Genomic DNA, 24108 nt, shown 5'->3' with positions numbered 1-24108 from the left:
AAAAAAAATACTGTGGTCTAAAATGTGACACCTCTCCTGAGATGCACATGATGGCAATCGGCCACTGTGCAGGCTGTTTTTCCACAGGTTCCGGGGGCCCAGTGACCTCAGTGCCTGACGCCCGGGGATGCTGGAGTGCCCTGCACCTGCCTGAGACAGCCTGGCTCAGGTGACTCCTGGCTCCAGCACCAAGAAGACAGACAGGAAGGGTTTTCTACGGGAACTCCATTCCGGGAACTTGGTAGCATGCCTCAAACCTTTTAAAACTTAATAATACAAGTCCCAGGTGTGAATGTCCTACTGATAGGATTATCCTCGGACCCTGGGATGAATTTTTAAAGTTTTACCATTTAAAACGTTTTTGAAAGCTTCCCGTGCATTTATGATATCTTGTCTGATGAACACTCGTCCATCTAGAGAAGGGAGCACATTTCCCACAAGACAAAGAACACATTCCATAAGGCAGAGGAGAGAGAAAAGGCCTACTTCCATACCCTGACCTGCGCTCAACTCCAGCATTTGCAGGCAAAATTTGCTGGCCAAATAGCCAGTTATCGTAAGAATACGGTAATGGTGGGGATGATAGTAATAGCTAACATTCATGGAGCTGTAATGATCTATTATCTGTGTTTGATCCTCCCATCAACCCCTTAATTAAGGGGGATGAAGAAAGCTGGAATTATAAGCTTACTGACTTGCCCAAGGTCACACAGCTTCTAAGAGGCAGAGTTGGGATTCAGATGAAGCTGTCAGACCCCAGAGGAGACCCTCTGCTGCATACTGTTGCCTTTATTAAGCCCCTACTCTGGACCAGAACTGGGCTGAGGACTTGAAACACACTAATCCTAACCGTGAAAGGCCCCTCATGCAAGTCTGTGTTTCGGAGGGGAGGGATAGGAGAGGGTCAGGGATCTGCCCGAGGGGACAGTGCTGGTAAGAGCCGAGTGTGAGCACTTGGACCTGCAAAGAGCCACCCCTTCCCCTCACCACATGGGGACTCACTGTCAACGTGGCTCTTGGCTGTCGCTACCTGTAGAGCACGGACTATATTGCGAGGCTGGGCCAACCGTGCCCAAGCAGCGCTGAGCTCAGGTGGAACCCGGCGAAGCTCATGCTTCCCCTGGATGCTGCCCAAGCTGGTGGCATCTGACCTGCTGTGTATGGAGAGGCCCAGGACCCAACACTCCACGAGTACTTCCCCTGAACCATGCATGCTCCGAACCAACAGAGGGAGAGGCCTGTGCTGCTTTCCTGAGTCTCTAGGAGGGCAGTTTTCCTGGAGAGTTCTAGAGCAACGACTGAGGCTCTGGATTTGGATGGATATGGGCTGGAACCCGATTCTGCCCTTTTCTTGCTCTGCCTACCCTTCCTGAGCTGTGGCCTCTTCATGGGTAACCAGCTGCCATTGCACAGTCATTGTGAGGATCAAAGGACAATGGCTGCCAGATGCCTAGCGCAGCGCCCGGCACATGGCAATCGCTAGCTTTGCTGTCTGCATCGTTATTCTGTAGCTGGTCCAGTCTCTCCTGGGGCCCTGTGGCTATGGATACTAATTCCAGAAAATGTGTTAAGCAGTACATTCCCAACCAAGAGCAGCAGGGAAGCAGAAACCCCGCAGAAGGATTTGGGGGCTTCTCTGTGTCACTCTGGAAGCAGGTACAGAGCAGGGATAGCCGGGACAGCCCTGTCCTCACTTTGGAGTAGACAAGTCTCCTCTACTTCCCCGGTTCAGTCTCAAGGGGGGAATCCTCCCTTGTCTCAGTGTGGCTAAAAGCCACCAATGCAGAGGCTTCATGACACCCACAGTTATTAATTATCTTGTTCATGTTCTCTTCCACCAAATAGCGTATTTACTGGGCATGCTGTACCAGCCAAGCGCCATGGCCTTTGGCAACAAAGCACAGCTAAATATAAGAGGATCCTCCCCGTCCCCACCGCACTGCTGGGCTCTGTCCTGCTGGACCCGTTCTCCTGCCTCCCCAAACTACTCTTATTTACACTTTGGTAAATGGAAACAAATCACTTCAGGGTCTAGAAGTACAGAAATATATATGATTTTTACGTTTCTTACCTCTTTCTTAAAGCACTTAGCATGCTCGTCACAGCCCAGAAGAGACTGTACAAACTCAGCCACCTACAGCACAAAGTGAAATTATTAAAACACACACCTGAAATAATTTTGGAGTTGTAGTAATGCAACATTTGAGTAAAATAGACTTCAAATCCCTCCTGCAGCTGGGATTTAAATCATAGCTATCAAGTCACATTAGCATTTGTCAGCTCAGAAATCAGCTAGGCCCAGCACCTTCTCTGTCCTCTTATTACCAGGCTGACCTACGTGGGGCTGTGATTATGATGATGACAATGACAGCTTCCATATCCATGGAGCTCTGGCATTCTGGAAGCTTCCTGTCTCTGATTCTCCTGACTACCCTGCGGGGTCAGTGAGGGCGGGTGCTGGCCTTGAGGGACAGTCATTACAGTGACCCTGATGAGTGAGGATCTGCTCACTCGCTTCCAGGCAGACCCAACGGCAAGGCAAGGTCCCCTCTTGCTCCCCTCTGCGTCCCCTGGACCCCACCAGGTTGTGGCAGGCCACAGGAACTCCACGCACCTACACCGAGCTGAATTCCCACAGAAATAACTATGAAGCTGAAGCCCAAAGAGTCTTAATAGCTTGCCCAAGGCCGCACACAGCCAGTAAGTAGTGGAGATGGTGCTGGAACTGAGGTTTTCTATCTTCGAACCTCGAGTCCTGGAGAATCAGTGTCTTCAATGCAACTTCCTACCCTCAACCTCTCCCTCCCTCTCCATCCGCACACGCCCCAAATTCCTTCTAATGAAAAAGAGCTCAGGCCAAGATCTGGCTATCAGCTCGGGAAGCCACTGAGTACTCCCCACAGACACTTTGGGGGAGCTGGTTAAACAAACATGACGCAGTGTAGACTCCCAGCAACAGAAATGACAACTGTGTTCTGGTGGCTTCGGACCAGGTCTGGCACTGTCACAGCGTGGGTGACAGACAACTGGAACTCAACAGCAAGTGCAATCTTGGAGTGATGTTTGTAGGGGAACTGTCTTTCAGTTTCTTTCTTTTTGACTTTCTGCCTCTTGTGTGCAGAGGCCCTTCTCCTCTCCCCAGTCTCATGGAAGGTCCTCAAGGGGAGCTCAGGGTCTTGTGTTGACATGTTCCACCTCCACAGAGCTCTGGGAGCGCTCTCTCCCTCCACGACCTTCCAGGAGAAGTCAGAGGACATGCCCCCACGGTGCAGCACGGAGCACCAGGCTTCCCTGATCCCGGGCTACATACAGAGCAGCCAACACCCATAGGGCGCACTTGCGGGGCAGACACCTGTGTGCCCTCCTGAGCTCTCTCCCCTGTGGTCTCGCAGCTATATTTAGTCTGCGCAAATGTGAAGAGTGCAGGATATCTTGTGTTTAGGGGCAATCAGCGTGTTGGTGTCTGCTTCATTCACCACTGGTGCTGCAGGTATATTTTAGCATGAGTCATTTTACAATCATCCTTCGCAAGGGTGGAATGGTAAGGATTGCATACAACCCTCCTGAACCAGTCATCGTGCTGCTATGCAGTGCCACCTCCTAGCCCCAGGGTCATCTGAGATGGTGCACGCTCCTGCTGGCCTGGGCTCTGGGCGTCACAAGCCGGTTCCCAGGAGAACCCGGTGCCCTGGCAGTTCACAGGCAAAGGATGCCAAGTCCGCTTGCTGGGGTAACATGGTTTTCTTTTCCTAGGTGAACAGGAAGCATGGAGCATGGATTTGGTATTTGCGGGATGCCTCTGATTGAGCTGCAGGGACAGGGCAGCCGGGGCAGGCGACGGCAGCACTGATGGGGCTGCAGTGTGGCCTCCAGGGTGTCTCGGGCCAGGACACTGAGGGGGCTGGCTCCGTCACTCTCCAAGCTGCTCTTCGATCACATACGTCCCAATCCTGGCTGTGTGTGAGGACTCTTGCTGTGTGCTGGGAGGGTGGCCCTTGTGAGCAGGCTGGGCCTGAACTTCCCATGAGTTGATGTTTGACTAGTGGGGGAAGGATCCATTGAGGGGAAGTGGCGAGGACAGGAAGCTTATCCCCGCTGTGGTACCTGTTCGGATGTGCTGGCATCTCTGAGAGAGGAGGAAGGCCGTGGGCCTCAGGGAGGGAACTCAGAGGGTCCCTGAGATGGTCACGGTGGATGTGCAGCATCCCCACTGGTGGTGATCTTGGGTGGCTGGGTAGAAAGGAGCTTCTAGGCATAGAGGATCCCAGGAGCAAGCCCAGGAGCAGGAGGGCACAGGACAGGCACGAGCAGGCAGGAGCCAGTGGCAGGAGCTGAGGAGCAGATAGGAGTGGTGGGAAGGGAGGAGGGCGGTGTGGTCTCCAGGTGTAGGTCTGTGTTTCCCGGGCAGCGCAGGGTGCAGGGAGCCTCGGTGCCCTCGTTCTCCACCCTGGCCACACACTGGAATCCCCCGCAGAGCTTTTAAACTGACTGGAGTCCAGGCCTCATGTCACAGAGATTACAACTTAATCAAGCTGGACTGGGTCCAAGTGCTGGGTATATATTTTTAGAGTGCCTCAGCTGATTCCAGTGTGCACTGGGGGCTGAGGACCCCGGCACTGGGGGAGGCTGGAGAGACGCTCCGGCAGTGTCTGTGGGCGGGGTCTGGCTGGAAGCATTGCAGGCCTGGATGCTCCTCTCCGTGCAGAGCTTGGAGTTGAGGCAGGAGGTGGTCTGATGACAGGCTGTGTGTGGCAGCAAAAGGAACTAAAGCGAAGTCCAGGAAAGATGCTGTAGAGCAGGGTTTCTCACCCTCAGCACTGCTGACACTTTGGGCCGGGTAATTCCTTGCTGTGGGGGCTGCCCTGTGTATCATGGGGCATTTATCAGCCTCCCTGGCCTCCACTGACTAGCGCCAGTCCCAGTGTCCTCATCCCAGTTGTGACAACCAAAAGCGTGTCCAGATGCTGCCAAATGCCTCTGAGGTTGCAAAATGGCCCCGGTTCTGCTGGGACAACGCTTTTACAGGAAGAGGGGCTGAATGTCATAGGAGGAAAAAAATTCAAATATTATAGAAGTGTGGGAACAGAAATTAGCTGAAGACACATGTTTTGTTCAACCTTAATCACCAGGTGCGGCGGGGAAACCACGTCAGTGGTAGAGACGGTGGTCTCCCCACTGGTACAGCAAAGCGGTAGCTGGAAAGAGCGTCTCTTAGACACTTGCTCTAAGAATGTCTGTTCACAGCAACAGTGTTGCCAGTTGCTCTGATGGTTTGCATATGTTAAACTGTCCTTTTCTGGGCAAACAAATGAAAAAAAGACCATGTTCGCCCTCCTCAGTATTGTTAGACAAGAAATCATTGTCCATGTCAAAGGTAAATTGGATTTTTTAATGGGAATAAATAATGCGTTAAACCAAAGCGTCAACAGAACAGGCCAGGGCTGCTGCGAGTACGGTGGCGCCCGCCAGCCAGAGCAGCTGCACACGCACCTCCAGCCTCCGTGTCCCCGCTCTCCTCGGACGGGGCGGCTGCATGTCCTCTGCTCTATCGCTCCTGAAATTCTGCCACTTTGGAAAGCAATTCCCATTCAACTCAGTCTATCTTTCTTTTTCCAAAGTAAACAATAAGTTCCACGAAATCTACTGAGGCAGACTTTTCTGGCCGAGAATTAAAAAATATCCACAGGCCTCAATTCAGTATTAGTTGGTATTTATTTCCCCTAAGAATAAATTATATTTTGAGCTTTAATAGAAAGCTTTGCTACGAATTTTCTAAATGTAAAGTAGGTGAGCTTTAATATACCCTAGAATAATATCAAAAAGCTTCTCTCGTTCTCGCCTTAAAAGATGAACACTTCTCTTTCCCTTTAAGCCCACAGTATTAATAAAATGCGGACAGCTGTTCCGCTGGGAGCGAACTCACGGGAAGAGAAAAGGATCATCCATCTGTCCTCCACCCACAGAACCAATAGCGGTGGGAGGAGGATGCTTTTTCAAAGGTAACCATCACCCTGCTGGAGCCCAGCAGCTGGCACAGGCCTTGGCCTTGGCCCAGAGAAGCCAAGTGGCCTGGGGGCTGCCACACGGGTGCTTCCCCTTGGCCTTGGCTCTGGGAAGCGCCCCACGTGGTGCTGTGACACGCAGGCCTTCTCCGCATCCTCAGGAGCTCGGTGTCCTGCAGCTAAAATCCCTGCTTTGCTTTGGAAGGACACTGAGTAAGTTAATTCTAGGTATGAGACAGCAGTTTGGGAAGACTAAGAAGGATGACACCACCCGGCTCGCAGATGAGCCCATCCCTTCACCGGACTCGCTTCCCCCACGACCTACTTTTCCTGGCATCCTCCCTGGGCCCAGCAGGCTCATGTTCTTCCACGGGCTGTGCTGCCTTAAATCTCTCCAAATGGCGGTGGCCCCATCTTGCTGAGCCAGTAGATGTGTGCCTCACTGTACCAGCTAACAGTCCGCTAGGGACCATGTTTCCAGCCCGGTCTCGTTTTTTAACAGCAGAGTTTATTTGCCCTTTTACAAAAGGCCCAATTGTATAAGGCCGCTAGGCCTAGCTGGCAGTACCCTGAATTTTTCAAAACACTCCCTCCTGTGTAAAGACTACTTTTACAGTGACTGCCATCTTTTAAAGTTAATGAACATTTAGGGAGCACTTGGTGGAGGCGAGGGCAATTTATATGTGGTGTTTTAAGAAGCATTTTTGAATATAAGAAATAAAAGTACTCATATGGGCACCAAGCATAACTGAGGTACACCCGTGGTGGCAAATGTGCGGACAGGACGATGTATCACACCCTGCCCGCCACATGTGCCTGGACCCCCATCCAGCAGGAACAGAGCACGTAAGTCTACCTGACCATTCACTCACTCACTCAGTCAAACGTTTGTCAAACACCTACCCTGCACAAGATGCTTTGCTATAAAGGCGTAAAAAGAAATAAAAATATTTTAGTCCCTACTCTTAAAAGCTTATTATACACTTGTACATGGTATTTTCACAACCCAGAGTAAGAAAGACACTTTATGCTGCCTGTGACTTAGTGTGTGCACACACCCACACACACCTCTAAGCCAAGTGTCACAAAGCAATAACCTTTGTGACATGCTGTGGACTCTCACCTATTCCTGCCTTCACTTCATAACCACTAGTTGACCTCACGGCCTATCTGCGCTTTGAAAAACACTGCTCTAGTGGAAACAGCCACAGGAACAAAGGAGCTAAAAGCAGCTCCCAGCTCTGGGGAGTGTCACAAAGGCCCTGTGCTGGCTTCTCTTCACAGGTAGCGTAATGCAGAGCAGAGGTCTTCCTCCCAGGCCAGAGAGGCCGACAAAGGGAATGTTCTTTCGCTACCTTTTCTGCCACAGACACCCCATGCTAAGTCTCGCTGAATGGCACTCAACACAAGGATGCCCCAGTGCATTTCAGCATTTCAGCCCTGCCCCTGGCCGCAGGGGTTCCTCTGCAACGCAGCCAGGGCTAAGTAAGCACAAAGGCACCCCGCCCCCACCGATCCCACTCAGCCAGGAACTGCCTGTTCCAATCATCACTCTCCTGCTCCCCATTTTCGCTGGGGCGGCTGCAAACAGCCTCACACTCTGCTGTCGGCTGTACTCGCTGGGTGCCTCCTAAGTGGACTCCCTTTGGAGAGCGCCCTTATTTCAAAGATACAAATGGAACGATCACAAAGCCTGCATTTTCAGCCCATCAAAGATTATTCTTAAGAACCTACTTTGGTGCTGGGATATGTGCTGTAGTGCATGCGGGTACAGAAGACATTTAGGATGTGGTCCTTGTCCTCAAAGGCATCGAGGTAGGGAGATGTCCGGACTAAGACGTATTCAGCATTAGGGAATAATGAACGCTGTTCTCTCTGGAACGCATCCCTGATGGAAGTCATGGTTACGGAAGCATCACGAAGCCCCGAGAGCGGGAGCACTTTATGCAAGGCACTTAGCCTCTCTGACAGCTGGTTTTTTTAATCTGTAAAAGCTCTAAGGCCTCTTCTAGCAACAAAAGGCTGAGACTCCACATGTACCCACAACAGAGAGCTTAGGAACTGGGATCTTCCTAACAGTCTTCCTCTCTGAGTCTTCCTTTGGAGACCTTCCCCATCCTAATGGGACTTTCACTTGGATCAGCTACTTCCCTTGAATGGGCTTCCAATCTCTTGCTTTTGCTTTTGTTAAATGCCAGACTTGCAACTTGTCAGATAGAGCTCCCCACCCCCATTTGCTGCTCACTGCTCAATGTCCCTAACAGTGGCTCCTGTTCTTTCTGCACGATGGTCTCCTGACAAGGGAATGAGAGCTCCTCTATTAGAAAGTGCACATATTGTACACATTCTTTCCCAAATCTAAAGCCCAACACCACGGCCCCAGCAGGAGCCTCTGACCTGACGCTGAGGTCTGCCCGGCTGCATGGCACAGGCATGATGCAGCTCCTCTTGACACTTGCCTCGCAGGGACCCCCCCCCCCAGCTCCTCCCGAGCTTGCCCCTTTACAGTCCTTTCCCCGCCCTTTCTGACGGGCGCTCTGCCGACCCGACCCCAGTCCTCGGCGGCTGTCTCTGGGCACTGTCACCCTGGGGGAACGCCCCCCCGGCGCCCTCTGCCTGCCCTTCAAGGGCACCTGTCTTGCGTTTCTCTCCACTGGGACCTCTCTAGATCCGCTGCTGCGATTCTCAGGGTCCGCTAACTCTGCATGTCCAGTAACGAAGTCACCATGGCATCTGCCTGCCCCCAGCTGGATCCTTCCCCCAGCGTTCACTCCTGATGGCGTCGCTACTCTCCCATCCTTTCAGGTGACCTTGCCGCTCTCACTCATCATTACCCGAATTACATACTAAACTGTGCAGTGTCGAGACTATAAATGGAATCACATTTGGCTCATTTCACGTTTTTGTCTTCTACACCTAACCTACTTCCCTGTGCCATTGCTTTAGACTTTAAAGTGGTTGCGGAGTCCAGGTTCTTCTCACGGCAGCACCCGGGCCGGCCCTGGATGGTTCCACACCGGCGGCACGCGCCACTCCCTGGGCATCAGCCTCTCCTCGGCGGCTTCTCACTCCACTCCTTCGCAGATCTCTGCCATTCTCACCTCCCTGCGACTCCATCTTCACAAAGCGGCCTTCTGCATAACGACCTACAATGGCTCTGTCTGGCTGACCGCATGCCACGCACATGCTCCCCTGACCTCTCGGGCTGTTCACACCGGGCCCATCTTCTCTCCCCCAGGTCACCTTCCTCTGTGCCCAGGTCCACAGTGAGCACAGTGGGCACGAAGTCAGCTCCAGGCTGTGAAGCCTTCAGTGAGTCAGTTAGTCTCTGGGCACCTCAATTTCCTCATCTGTAAGATGGGCAAAATAAGAGTTTTTGCCTATCATTATATCAATAAGTTCATTATCGCTATCAATGCCAGCAAAGGGCACACTGTGTATCTGCCATCCTGGGGTCTGTCATACTCACTTCCATGCACCTTCCTCTGCTTCCTTTCAACTGGAATGATGCCTCTTCTCTGCTTAGACACGTTCCACTTTGTTTCAAAATTCAGCTCAGAATTGATTCCCTTGTCATTCAACATTCATTCAATGAACATTTACTGGGTGTCTAACAAGTGCCAGGTATAGTGAGAGGTTCTCAAGAGCCAAACCAAAGGAGTGACGTGAGGTCTCTCCTCGCCCAGTGAGGGTCAGGCAGGGGAGCGCAGGAGCTGGGACAGGTCACCTCTGGCCCAGACTGGAGCCTCCTGCAGGGGGTGGAGGTGAGTATAGGCCACGGGCAGGTGGTGGCAGCAGGCAGAGTGGGAGAGGGTACTGCAGGCAGTGGTGGAACCGTGTGAACATGAGGACAACATGCAGGCTCTGCAGACTAGTGGCAGGACTACACGTGCAGGTCTTCAGGGCATGCCGTGGATGCCAGGGGGATGGTTTTAAGTTGGGCAGAGACACGCCCAGAATTCACCCTTCTCCACCACCTCCCCTCATTATCCAGACTCAATCACTCTGCACACGCAGGCAGCAGAGGGCCTTAGCGTTGTCTCTTCCAGCCCATCCACGGTGACATCCTTCTGTGCAGGACAGTGATGGCATGAGGGGCCCGAAGCCCAGCGACAAGGAGAGCAGAGGACCGCTCTCGGTCTTCCTTCAGAACACGTGGCACTTCCAATGAGTGGCTTGGGAGTGAACAACGAGTGACTTGCCATTCAGTTTGCAGTCGAACCCCGTTTTGTGCAGTGTTTTTCAAGGGCAAAAGCGACACGATAGCTTTTAACTCAGCCGCGTGGTCATGAGGCGGAGGCACACTCTGCAAACGTGTGAAAATTCATAAAGGAGGGAAGTCTGGGTACTGTGAGGGGAGCAGGATCACATTCTAGTCGCTGCCCCGACACTCGGCCGCGCCCGGCACGTGAGGTCAGCGCTCCACTGCCAGGACCACGTGGGCCTTGGGAAGGAGCGGCGGGACAGGCCGGGGGAACAGCGTGGTCTGCTCTGCTCCAGCCGGGCTGGGCGCAGGCGAATTTGCCCACAGACCATGGGAGGTGCCGCGGGGAGGGCAGGCAGACGGGGCCAGCTCCACGCCTCTGATTTCTGCCAGGCTTCAGCCCCACCTGCTGTTCCTTGGCCCAAAGCTGGCAAGGGAGGCTTAAACCAAGATTAAGTTAAGTTGATTGCAGCAAGTGCTCTATGAACATTTTGTGACTAATTTAACTCCAGCTCTAGCTCTAATCTTGTCCTCACAGTGACCCAGAGTTTTTCCTTCATTTAGAAAACAATTTATCTAAGGACTGACTAGTGAAAACAATACCTTTAGCAAAAGAAATTTCAGTTAAACGTGTATTCCTTAAAAGAAAACTGCTTTAAATATGAAGAATTTCTACAGCTTTATACTAAGCAATGGGGCTTAACTGATCCTTATTAAAAACCAATACTGGAAGGCATGTTTACATTAAAATTGGATGCAACTTTTTCCCTCTGAAGAGCTTCTTACACAATGTTGAGACCAAAGATATTAATACTTTATAAATAAACCTAAGATTGACCTGATCATCTTGGGACCTGCTCTGCAGTGAGGACACAGGGATCCCACCGGGCACTGCAGGGCAACTGGCGCAGTGAAGACGCCGTGCGGACGCAGGCCTGAGATGCTTACACATTCGCGCTGCCCCAAATTAAACCTGTGATGTGAATGGGAGGGTTAAAGCCCCTCTGCTTAAGTTAGCCTGGGGCGGATGGCCAGCCGTGGGGCACAGGCCATTGCTGGAATACGGCTGGGGAGAGGAGGTGCAAAACCTGCTGGGCAGGTGATGGGCTTTCCTCATTTCCTCAAAATCATGTCTGGCTTCTCCCTCCAGTTTGGATTTAAACTTTACATAGTGGATGCAAAGCCTAAGAGGAAAAGAGCGCTCTCCCAGGCCTTAGAGAACCTCCACCGCAGGCCAAGGTAGATCAGCACCTGCTGCTCTATCTCAGCAGCAGGGCGGGTCCCAGCCCAGGGCCCCTGCAGCCCCGCTCACCTCATCCACCGTCCACCGGGCCACCTGGCTCGCCTGGATGTCAGCCACACCTGGCAGCAGCTTGCAGTGCTGCTCCCTGCCGAGGGGAAGGTCCCGGAAAGGGCGGGCGGACACGGCTGACATGAAGACCGACTGGTGAAGCGCCTGCTGCGTCTGCCCAGCCGAGTACTCTGCAAGAGAGGCGGGAGTGAGGCTCAGGCTGGGGGCGAGCGAGCATCCACCGCTGCATGACAGAGGCCGCCGCCGGGGCAGGTGAAGTGCGGCACAGTCAGAGCCCGTGTCTCCTGGTCCTACAGGATCATCGCCAGGAGTCCCCAGGCACAGCCTACGCCGCCGGTCTGTTTTAGGACAGTGGTCATAAGACAGATGCCACCCTGGCTCAGAAGACTGTGGCTGGGTGCCAACCAAGTTCAAATAACCTCTATGATGGCCAGCGAAGGGCTAGCTTGTCAGTGCCACTGGCTTCTCTCTCCTTAAAACAGGAGTCACAGGAATCAAAGAATCGTGCAGAATGTGCCTGTTAAGGAGACTGGCACACTGAACCATCTGGGATGTGCATGCATACAAAGAACAATTTCTCCCTGGAAGCCGCCTCATACATCTCTAAAGACAGAATGGGCCCAGGTCCACATCTGGCTTCATAAATCCCCTGGGTGACACGGAACATGTAACGCAGCACAGGGTCCCCATGAGAACATGGTTGCCATCAGCTACTGCTGCAGACGCCCAGCAATGCACCAGGACCTCACCTGGGGTGAAACCGTGTGGCCACCAGGGACTTCCGGAAAGCAGCCGTGGCTGAGACATGACCTCCCTGACATAGGCAGTCTCAAATGGGGAGCCGTCTTTTCTGAGCAGAAACTCTCAAGGTACCGTGGTTTTAAGGCACAGAGGACAATGGCTGTTTGTTTGCTCAAGACTGGCTGCTATAACCAAGGAGTCAGACTTCACTCGGATCTCAGTGCACTTCAGCCTTGTACTTAGCCAGTCTTCTGTGCTAGTTTTCTACCTTCAGGTGTGACTTTACTCTTATGTTATATCCCGACATTTAAAATGGAGGCATGATCTCAACTCCCTAATTATTTTGCTTTAAATCTACAAATGGATGAAGAGCAAAAACATTATAGAGATTTCAGAGAAAAACAATGCCCTTATAATAACACCTTTTAAGATACTTTCAACACATGTTAGCAAAATAAAACTGCTAACATTTAAAGAGATTTCGAAAAGATCACAAAAGAAAATGTTTTAAGCCCCCTAAGTCTACCTTTTGTAATGCAAATGGAAGGTTAAGTAAGCAGTAGCCACATAATTTATGAGGATTTGTATTTTACTAACAGAGTCTGAAAAGGTATTATGCAAATATTTCCACCTCAGATTAACTACGGTTTTAGGTAGGTGAGGCTGACCTTGGTCATCATGTAGCCACATACCTGTGGTTCTAAACTATGAGTGAGCTTGTCCATCACCCGGCTTCTCTGCAACACCACTCTGGTGGATCGGAACAGACATCTTCATATTTACCAATGCTTGCTGTCTACACAGATAAAGAGACAGCAAAATTGCCAGCTTCTCCCCAATTCTTACGCTCCAGTTGCAAGCAGCAGCAAATTCATCTCTAACTGCTGACTGTCCAACACTGACCTTTTTAGTATGTAAATAGGTTATCTCTCTCTGTGTAGTTCAGCCAACGGTATATAAGGCTTCAGGTTCTGAAAGGAAACTTCACATCGTCTTTGAAAAGCCAGTATGTTGACAAATGTGAATGCTCTTTAATGAAGTCGTCAGGTTGGACAAGGAGCATGTACAAAATAAGCCCTTGAAACCCAGGGTGGAAGCGTCACAGGGCCAGTCTGCAGTTAGAGATGCAGAAAAAACCGAGGGCTTTCCTGGGAAACCAAGAGTTAAAGCCATGTACTCTTAGGGATTAAGACCTGAGCCAAAGCCTAGCTTTATTCTGGAAAAGAATTACTGCGTCACTCCATCGATTGTTTTGCTGAAATAGCATGAACTTAAAAACACCCAACATACATGTATCTCAAACTCATGCCCGGAGTAAATTAATCAAGTAGTTTTCAAAATATATAGGACTCTGAAAAGACCTAATTAATGAATCTTACAGTTTGGAAGTACAAAGATGGCAGGCGATGGTGATCAGATTCTTGTGATTCACAAATAAAGGCTGGAGGTATTAAAAATGTAAAAATAAACTTGTGGCTCCTAACCAAGAAAATTTTCCACACAATAATTCTGGAAGTAAATTTTCTGCCTTAGGCGCTGGGGAATACTCTTGGGGAGACACCTAATGTGTGGCTGCCAGCACCCGCACAGTCCTGGGATTCGCCCAGCCACTGCTTATCACCGTCCGGGATGGTTCTGAGTCTGGAAGATGGCAGATGGGGCTTTCGATGGTCTTTAGGTCACAACGAAAGCAATGGAGCTCTAGCTTTATGTTGCGCGTTTGAACTCAGGCTGGTTTTATGTTGTCTGTGGCTTTAGAATATGGTTAACTGGGTCCCTATTAAATCAAACTATTTGTTTGAGGGCAAGTGACATCTAGATTTCTTGAAGCCTGACCACAACTTAATTAGGGAGCCCGTGAGAGCTGTATGGAATGTGCTCTCTATGCTAAAGGGAGTCCTCCCATGGGAGGTGGGGAAAGAGCTGCAACTATTCATACTTGCTGGGCTGTAGATCCCCTACCTGGGGTTCAGAGTTTCCACTGGGTATACGGGCTCATGTCTGTTTACCTGCAATCTCAAGTTCTGGGGAAGGCTTGCTAGAAACAGTTATCTGAATACAGATAACATTTTTCTTTACTGTTATCAGTTTTATTGTATCAACTGTACATCATGAGACGGAAACTTTGAAAGATGAGTATTTTACAACTCAAAAAGGCATGTGTTCCGTTAGGGAGGGAGTCCTGAGTAGAAAGTTTTTAGTAACCCTGAGACACAGCCTGGGACCGACTATGTCTGCTGTGCAGGCTGGTGCAGGGGAGAAGGAGAACGTGTGTAAAGAGCTCAGTGGCAGGACGACGCTAAACTCGATCTACAAACTTCTTGAGGTCAGGATCGATGTTTTGTAAAGGGAAGTTTCATAATTCTAAATGAACACAATGCAAGACTGATTTTCCAATAGGAACAACAGAGAAGGAATGCACTCTGGGGAGTGTTTCATGTGGCTGTTTTGCCTTCTCTGTACCCTTTACCAGGTGTAGTTTCTTCCACAGCTGATAATTTTGGGGTGGGATATTCAGGTCTAGCTGAAAAAATGCTTGGATGAGCTTGCGTCAGAGGCACTGTGGCATGGGACCCCCACATAGCAGCTGACTGATTGGGATGAGATATTTAACTTCTGTGCATCAAGGTTTTTCATCTCTATGCTGGGGTAATATTGAATACTAGTACTCACACCTCATTGAGTTGTGATTAGGACACCTCCTGGTACGTAAGAACTGTTCAATACATGTCAGATATTACATGACTGAGACAAGATACAAAGGTATTTTAAGTTGTAACAATAGCGAATGTGGGGACATTTAAAATTTCCAAAGCCAGTGTGGCTAGATGTGCCTAAAACCTACCAAAGCTGAAATCCAGACTGAGATTCATGATCTTCAGGGCCCTGTTCAGATTTCCCACCCAGGTGTCCTGGACTGACAGTGCAGTGGTCACTGAAGTCATTTGCAGAAGTCCTAGTGGAAGGAAATGAGCAAGGAATCCTGCCCATGCAGAGTGGACATCTGCTTCCCAGGGAAACCGGTGCTCAAGTGTGGCAACCACGTCAGATGCTAACACGCGCTTGGCCTGCCAACTTGGAAATTATGTGACTCTTGACAGATTTCTAAAATTTGGGATGATTTGCATTATTTTGAATTCTGTGCATAAAATTAGACTTTTGAAAATATCCACTTAAAAATTTGCATAAATTTTTATAAGATGTGAACACACTGATTTTTTTTTTAATTTCAGCATATTACGGGGGTACAAATGTTTAGGTTACGTATGTTGTCCTTGCCCCCCCACCCTAAGTCTGAGTTTCAAATATATCCATCCTTCGGGTGGTGCGTATTACACTCTTTGGAACACGCTGATTTTAACTTTTTACTAAGCCCAGTGAAGTTTATGTTGTATCAGATACTCACTCAATAGTGTTAATAAATTAAAGAGCATAAGCTGATGATGAAGGTGTATACTGTCCTCAGAAACCATTTTCGTCAGAGCAGGGATCATATTATTCTATCTTGGGGCATGTTGGGGCACTTTTCTAATCTGCCTTCCAGATTAGAAAAGGATGTTTGCTATGAGCAGAGGGCGCAAGGGTCACCTGTGTACCTCATCCACTAGGGCTGGCATCATAGCCCTACTTCCACCTAACACAGCTGAGGGACATGGGACACGTCCCAGCTACACTGCCTCACTGCAGTTATGACTCCTACCTAGCTTACCCCAAAAGTCGGCCAAGAAAATTCAGCCTGCAAAATCAGTCCTCCTACTGGAGGTTTTGACATTTTAATTAATTAAAATGTCCTTTGCACCAGAAAATGAAATGCATATGTAATCCTGGCTTTGCCTCTGACACCACTGTGGCAATAAATAAAGCTATCCCTGCATTTCAGATGCCTTCTCCTTCCGGAAAATAGTAGAGTACATAATACTTGCCACCTCAGTGATTTGCCATTTGTGGACTAGTTTGGATGGAAGAATTATTTTGCTACCATTTCTCTTGCAGTGGATATTTCTTTGGAGTTTTATGGCCCTTAAGAAAAATATAATGAAGTATTTAATGATGTCATTCAAGGTGCTTCAAATCTTGAGAAGCCCAACCTTCTCAAGAGTGCCAGAGACAGCCCGGCCAATACGGTTTGGACGGCATGTCACCAGGGGCTGCCTCCCAGTGAAATGACCACAGACTCGTGATGGGACGTATAGCACCGTCTCCTTCCCACTTCCACAGATTTAAAAAGAAAAGCATTTAGAGACTAAAGGATTTTAATTCCTCTGAAAATAGCATGAAGGGAGGTTCCTGATTTCTTCTCTGCCCTCTTGCTCACCCTTCCCACTTCTGCTCTACCCCAACAAAAGTAAAAGAAAATCCTTTCTGGAAAATGTTCTTTCAAAATGTGGCTGTTTCTTCAGAAAAACCTCACACAACAAAACCGAAGCAAGTGAGTCATAAATGGTAAACCGGAGTCTGCCTGACTGGCCCTGGAGTTATTTTTAATCCCACTAAAAACAGAGACCCATTCCACACGAAACCTTCTCTTCAATGAAAGGGTAGCACTTCTGCTGTGTTCCCCACTCCAAAAGGGAGGAAAGAAAATGAAATTGCAATTGGTCCTGGAACCCAACTGTGTGACTTTCTCACCCACTGTATAATCTGTGACAGTCACCGACTGACTGGATTCCATCAATGACGGAGAAGTGACTCTGTTCCAGGCACTGGGCCCCCGTTGTGACTTCTGCTGGAGAAGCAGGGAAGCGTTCAGAGCTGGCTTCTCACTTGTGATGCTGTTTTCTTCTCACAGTCACCTGTTTGCAGGGTCTGTGTACTTAATACGCTTAGAGCTATGGCTTCTGTGCTACGTCTTTTCTGGTTTGGATACTTTTGAGTTCACAGAGTCCCTGTTCAGTTCCATTTCTTTAAGTCCTCTGCTCCCCAAAACAACAATGAAAAAACAGAACAAGAGAAGCCCAACCACGATCGGCAAGACAATCGTCCACGCCTGTGTGGGAAGGTGAGCTCATCAGAAACGGTCATGTCGCTGATGGCAGGCACTCAGCACATATTCTGTCTTACGTGCTGAACGGTGCTGCTCCGCACGCAGGTGGCATGGCCTGTCTGCTGTACTGTCTTGCATTTCCTCACACCCTTACTGTGTATAATCCATACACTGATATTGCAGAGTGCTTTCTCGTTGTAGCTACTGGTCTTCCCTCATCACCAGCTGTCTCTTAATTGGTTTTACATAGAAGTGGGAGACGACAGCCCACTGGGCTGTCAAGAGGATCAGAAGCTGAGTGAGGCACTCTGCATGCCCCAGGTCTACACACTGCCCGGTAATGGCTGCCACCGGCCACGTGTGGCTACAGAGCACCCCAAGAGTGCATATGTGCCGTACATATGTGCTGTAACATGTCCTGGATTTTGATGACCTAGTACCAAAAAAAGAATGTAAAATATCCCCTTAATAATTATGTGAATCTTGATTTACATGTCAAAGGAGGAGGGGACGGGTATTTGCATACACAAAGAGTGCAATGCGCACCACCCGAAGGATGGACATATTTGAAACTCAGACTTAGGGGGGGAGGGCGGGCAAGCGCAACATACGTAACCTAAACATCTGTACCCCCATAATATGTTGAAATAAAAAAAAAAAATAATAATAATATTTTCGATCTACTGAGTTAAATAAAACATGTAATTAAAATTAATTTTACTTGTTTCTTCTTCTTATTTGAAATGGCTACTAGAACACCCCAAACTCCCTCTGTGGCTAGTGTTCTGTTCCTACTGGACAGCGCAGGCCCAGAAGACTGCGGGGCCCATGGCCTCTCTCGAGACCTGCCCTGGGTAGGGCGAGGCTGGGTGGCCGGATCCGATGAACAAGGCTCTTACGAGGTAATGAGAATGGGGCCCGAGGCGGCCTGTATTCCACCCCGCACCAGCAGCCCCAAGAAGGGCAGAAGACATGAAGACCTGAGGTCACGGAGGCCCAGAGGAGCAGAGAAGTCTGTCTGGGGACAGATGGCCCGAGTGCTTGTGCTGGCTCCGCAGCTCTCTCGCCGTGAGACTCCGAGCCGTGCTCTCGTGGGCTCGCAGCCCACGCTCAGTAAGTGTGGACTGGGCGAATAAGCGACTCAACGAGGGGATGCGTGCCAGAGAACAGGGACTTTGCCCAAAGAATGACTTTCAAAACTAGGTTTGAAACCATTCAGACTTAGGGCTACTTTCTCTACAAGTGTCACTGCCCACCCCCAAATCACTCAGTGCCGAAGGAATCTGTGCAAACCCAGCTGCTCTCTCCTTCTGGGGCTGGGGTACCGGCAGGGCGAGTTAGGGAGCGACAGCTTTGGGGTCTCCAGACTCCCGGCGGCCGTTGTCCAAGCATCCTCTTCAGTCTCCGTGGAACAGCCAGTTCCTCTGGGGCTCCGGCTGTCGGGCTGTGCAGCTCTGCTCTCAACCAGGCGACTTTCCACTGCCACCACCCTCCCTCACTCAGAGAGAAGTGAACACTGCGGTCACAGTTCAGTCAGCAGGTCCCCAGCTGAATCCAACCCCCCGCTAGGCCCGGGGTTTTCTATCTCTGCCCCGCACACTCTGTCTCTCCCCCAGCCCGCCCGGGAGCCCAGCCTGCTTCCTCTCTCCCCCAGAGCCGCTGCCCTCCTCTCGTTGGGTGCTCCCCGCTGTCTTCCCGGCTCCCCGTGCCTTGCTGCCTCCCACAGGCTCCCTGCAAGGGCCCACTGCCAAACACAACAGAATCCTGATGGAATAAGTCACCTGATAAGCAGGGCGGTGGCAAACAATGCACTTCCGAGAGCACTCTATGAAGGGGTCTAGCCTTCAGCTTTTATTCTTGGGGGCAGGGTTTTAGTTCCTTCTTTTGATCCCATTTCAGCAAACACTCTTTTAAGGGGCCACCAATCCCAGGAGTTCTATCCCTAGGGTTCCCTAGACCCCAGGTTCGGGGTCCAGGTGCAGAGGCCTGTCCAGCACGCTCTGGCTGGAGCAACGCCGCCCCCGCCAGGCCTCCCTCAGCCGGGCAGGCGGGCAGCCGCGCCTCTCAGGGCTGCCCTGCAGGACCCCTGCCACTTGCTACCCTTTATTAAAACTGCCTACTTTTTCAGTCTCTATTGGCGGAGCATGAATTCAAGGGCAGTCATTTCCAATTCACCCCGGAGTCCCACGGTGGGGCGCACATCTGACACACGGTGCAGCACAGCACAGGTGCTTAGATGCCTGATGTGACTGTGGGGCCATCTGAGTGTCCTACTGCAGAGACAAAGGACGCAGCCGCAAATGCTGGCTTACTCTGTGCCAGGGAAAACGGCGAGCTTCCATCCTCTGGTCCCTTACTTGCCAAATACACTCATTAAAAAAAGGCTGGGACTGTTTGTCATATGAAATCTTACTCCTCAGTTTGATACTCAAGGAGCAGATATTCCCTGGTTTCGCTGTAACAAAAATGCAGAAAAATCCATATTAACTTTTGATATGTTAGTCATCCAATAAAAGACTTCAGTGCAGCATATTTTTTGATGGCTACAGCATGATCTTTTAGTTTAATATCTGTTGCCCACAGCTTGAGACATCATTAATTAACTTCTGTTGACTGAATACTACAACCCAATCACCCAGCATGTGTTTCTGTATCCTCTGCAAGACCATCTTCCTTCACTTGCAAAGGTGAGACCACAATGGACTGAACACTAGCATCGGCTCGACCAGAGAAATAGAATGGCTCTTCTCAAAGTAGGCGACGTCCTATCTGATAAGGTCCTCCCTGCTCTCCACGTGTAGCTATAGGAGGAACGAGTCGTGTCGGGTTGGCATTCGCAAGTCTGAAAGGCCCTACCGCTTTATATATCTGTGAGTATGACACAAAGGAAAGCAGTATAATACATGGAGAAATGGTTAAACTGCACTTGAATACGAACAGTGGATGGGAGTACTGATTCAAAGGAGCAAAGAGATTTGGAAGTAAACCCTCTGAACTCAGGGCGGCGTATGGGCACCCAGGTCTGTGGGGAGTGCAGTGCAACTAGTGCAAAAGCCCAAGCAGGTCTCTCTGTGCCAACAACACAGAGGTTGGGAGGGGCCAGTGAATGAATACAAGTTACAAACCTTAAAATCTTTACAGGACCTACCTCTGGGAGAGCAGATATCATTTTCTATTTGTCTTTGCAGCCTCCAGCCCCCACCATAGCACCCGGTACACAGCAGGTTCTCAATCGCTATTTGTAGAACAACAGGGAAGGTACAATTGTTGGGAAGGGGCAGAAGAACATATCCCTCTGGAACGATGCAAAGCCTGGAACGCCCCACTCTGTTTGTGCCATGAGTGACTGCCACGTTGGACTCTGCCTCCATTTTCTCTGGACTGCCCTATTCCCAACCTCTGGTGCACTGTTTGAGCAGGGAGTCCCTGGGCTCAACCTGATCAGAGAAACCCCCAGGGGAAGAGATTCCTGACGTCCAGTGAGACTCCAAGGCTTCCAGGCTCCTGCTGAAGCACAGCCAGCCCAGGGTGCAGCCCTGTGCCTGTTACCCAGGAGCACCGAAGGAGAACAACAAGAATGGGACCACATGGAATGACCCACGGGGGCCAGTGCTGGGGGTAGGGGGGCAGAGCTGAGCTTCAGAGGAGCTCTGCCAGTACCAGCCGGCCTTGCTCCCCTGGGGCGAGCTGGGACCCGGGGGACAAGCCTTTGATGGGCCCCTCTTACCGTGGTTTTATTTACTTCACAAGACTTCATAAGGGGCAGCACTATTAGCCCCCTCTTATGGATAACACAACGGTCTCAGAGACACACCGTAGCTTGGCAAAGTCATACGGCAGGCCGGGGCAGAGCTGGGGTGCTGGCCCTAAAGTCTGCCACACTGGGGCATTCTTTTCCTCCAGTCCTTCACTAGTGGGTTCTCTGGCACTGCCTGCACATTCCTGGCCAGAGGGCTAGAGGCAGAAGTGACACTTTGTGGGCAGAGTGTGGCCCGATCATGCTGGAAAGACAGAGTTGCCTCCTCTTTAATAAGGAAAGCCTCTACATCGCAATACTCAGCATCTGAATCTCCAGAGAGGTCCTTGGAAGTACTGTCATATTTATCTCAAGACAAACGTGCTTCCAGGGATCCTGCCTGGGAGCCAGGGAGGCCTGATCACAGGAGCACCTCAAGCTATGGAAAGACCCAGGCTCTGCCTGGCAGGAGATACAAGGTAGCAGCTCCCCTACCCCGGCCCCCAAGGGGCCACGCCTGCCACTCCAGGAACACAGGGCTGCTGCCCACCCTCCCCGTTCCTGGCACAGAAAGCTGCCTCCTATCCTGGCAAAGAGCTCAGCACAGATGCTCACTCCCTGGCGGTGCCAAGGGCTCCCCTCACGGAGGTGCTGACGTGTTCCCAGACAGAATTAGAGGAGTCGGCCTGCCTCGTGGGGCACCCTGAGGCCCAAGTGGCTTCTCTTGGGAGCCCTGTTTTCACAGGCTCACTGCTCCCTCCGCCCTGTGGACAGCTCATCCTGGTTCTGGGAGGAACTATTTCGTGCCTAAGGCCGTGTGTCATCCCTCCCACTCTGGGAGAGAGAGAACCTTCCAGAAGCCAGGCTGCCCCTCCACAAATTAAAACCAAGCACCCCCCCCCTTAGATGTTCATCACAACTTTTACTTCTGATTCTTTCTTTTGTTGGAAATATATATACACACACACTGGTTTGTATACTTCTTTTTACGTATCGTTTTTGGGCAACATCCATGAAGAAGCAGCTTATGGGCTATTTTCTTCCTGCAGGAGTTGTGCATATTTCCAGTGTTTTCCTGGCTTTCAGGGAATCCAGACGCAGCAGTGCACACAGGACAGGCTGCTCCTCAAGCCGCCTTTGCCTGGTCTCATCTGCGTTCCCGCCGTGCACGGCAAGACCGGGGGAGGCTGGAGGGGAGGACAGAGGTCCCTGGCCGCACTGCTGGGGAAGCAGCCTGGCGTCTGGGCCAGCCAGGTTTCCCCTGCTTAGCTTTCTGGTTGCCCCTCTGCCTGTTTTTCAGGTTTCCCTCTGTTCACACAATCAAATGTGTATATTCACAGGTCCTGGCAGGAGCCACCCTCCCCTGGTGTCCTCTGGGCTCCTGGGCCTGGTCCCACCTTCCGCTAATTACAGAGAACACGGTGGGGCTGTGATGATTGGAAAATACATGGGCCAAACGAGAAATGAAGTTAACGCTACTAGTCTTTGTGATGTGAATAAAAGAAGAAATTAGTATTCTTAGTATTTCACAGACTCCTGCGTTTTCTTTAAAAATTATTAGAATTATGAAAAAAAGAAACAGTAAATTACACTAACTTATAAGAAGATTGACTTCGAGCAAAGCCATGCAAAAAGGCTCCAAACTCTGTTACATGATTCAGGTCTTGTTAGAAACTCAGTTCTGAGCCATATAAAAGCTATTCTGTTCAGTCACCTAGTTTGTCTTCTAAAATAAATACCACCTGATGCCAATATGCACAGATAGTATCTCTGATCTTTTCCAATTTATCAACATTCAAGAGAACAAAAAGCTTATCATGTTCTCAACTTGTGTTTGTGTTTTGGAAAAAAGGAAAAAAAAAATAAAAACAAAACCAAAACATTCTGAATGTTTAAAGAGCAGGAACAAGTACCCGGCACAAGTTCAAAACAAATTAGGGAACAAAGGGATAAGGAAGGCACAAGATCAGCCACTACACGCTGCATTTCAACCTCCTATTTAAAAGGTGGGAGATACCAGCTCCCCCTGAGTGACAGCTGCATGCCTTCCTCCCACCCAGTCCACCCACTCCGCCTGAGCCACGGCCGGGGTCCTAACACCTGCCTTTCCCATCCTTGATAGCCTGGCCTGAGCAATCTCTTCTCTTCCCCTAGCTGCTGGGTGCCTTTGCACTGCAGAACTGACTTCCCAGGTCTTGCCAGGCTGTGGACATAGCCAGAGGCTGTTTCCTGAGGACAGATTAGCATGTGAGCCAAGAACTTTCAATTAGTCTGAAGCAAGGTCTCTGTGACATGAAATTCCCATCTTTCAATTAGAATTCCATGTGGAAGCACGGAGCTAGGAGAACCACAAAGAGAATCATTCAGAAACCTGGGATTCATAAAGTCTACCAGAGATCATGAAAAATGCCCGGTACAAAGTTGACGCATGCTTTTAGAATGGACACACTGGGAAACACGCTCTTTGCAATTTTAAAAACAAACCGGGATAAATTAAAGCTCAGAAGAATTAAGTTTATGAGCCTATGGTATAATATTTACAATATACATTTGTTTCAGATGCTAATTTTATAGATTCATAATATCTTGCAAAAATGACAGTCTGTCTCAATTCCACTTAAAAGGTGAAAGATTTATATGCTCTGAAGAGAAACCAGAGCATCAATTCCATTTAAGAAAAGTAGAGGAGATCGGATCAAAGCTGCCACCCTGATCACTTGCATGCCTAAGGGGGAGAGGAACATGGCAGATAAGAGATGGTACGATTCTTCCTGGAATTAATTGATTTATGTGAATATATCAAAAGACGCAGAATTTGAAAATTATATTTTTTATCAATATTAGTAAATATAACTACTAAGTAACTACTTCAATCCTATCATATCAGACGTTCAAGTAACAACCAAGGGGGACAACTGAGGAAACGGGCTAAAGACTTTATCGCCTTGGCAGAACGAGGACAATTTCCGTGGGTCTTTGGCCTCTACACGTACACAGTAACACGAAAACTGATGAGACCTTGTTCAGGGAGCCTTAAGTTGCTCAGGCCAGAAGGGAAACAGTCTGTCGTACACTCAGGCCTTCACTTCCAGCACGAAGGGAACTCCTTGCTGGTAATGACATGGGCGG

General features: G+C 50.0%; 1 protein-coding gene across 1 annotated transcript in view; it reads right to left on the bottom strand.

The window, feature by feature from the left end:
• The window catches only part of L3MBTL4 (l(3)mbt-like 4 (Drosophila)), a 357691-nt gene that overhangs the window by 1169 nt on the left and 332414 nt on the right, over positions 1–24108 (bottom strand). Inside the window, 2 exon segments of the mRNA XM_012652074.1 lie at positions 2072–2134; positions 11519–11688. Coding sequence (XP_012507528.1) covers positions 2072–2134; positions 11519–11688 — 233 coding nt within the window.

The sequence above is a fragment of the Propithecus coquereli genome, unplaced genomic scaffold (genome assembly GCF_000956105.1).
Source record: "Propithecus coquereli isolate 6110/MARCELLA unplaced genomic scaffold, Pcoq_1.0 Scaffold38, whole genome shotgun sequence".
In the NCBI taxonomy this organism is placed as follows: Eukaryota; Metazoa; Chordata; class Mammalia; order Primates; family Indriidae; genus Propithecus; species Propithecus coquereli.
The sequence above is the reverse complement of the archived record's forward strand: the minus strand, read 5'-3'. Positions and strand labels throughout refer to the sequence as shown.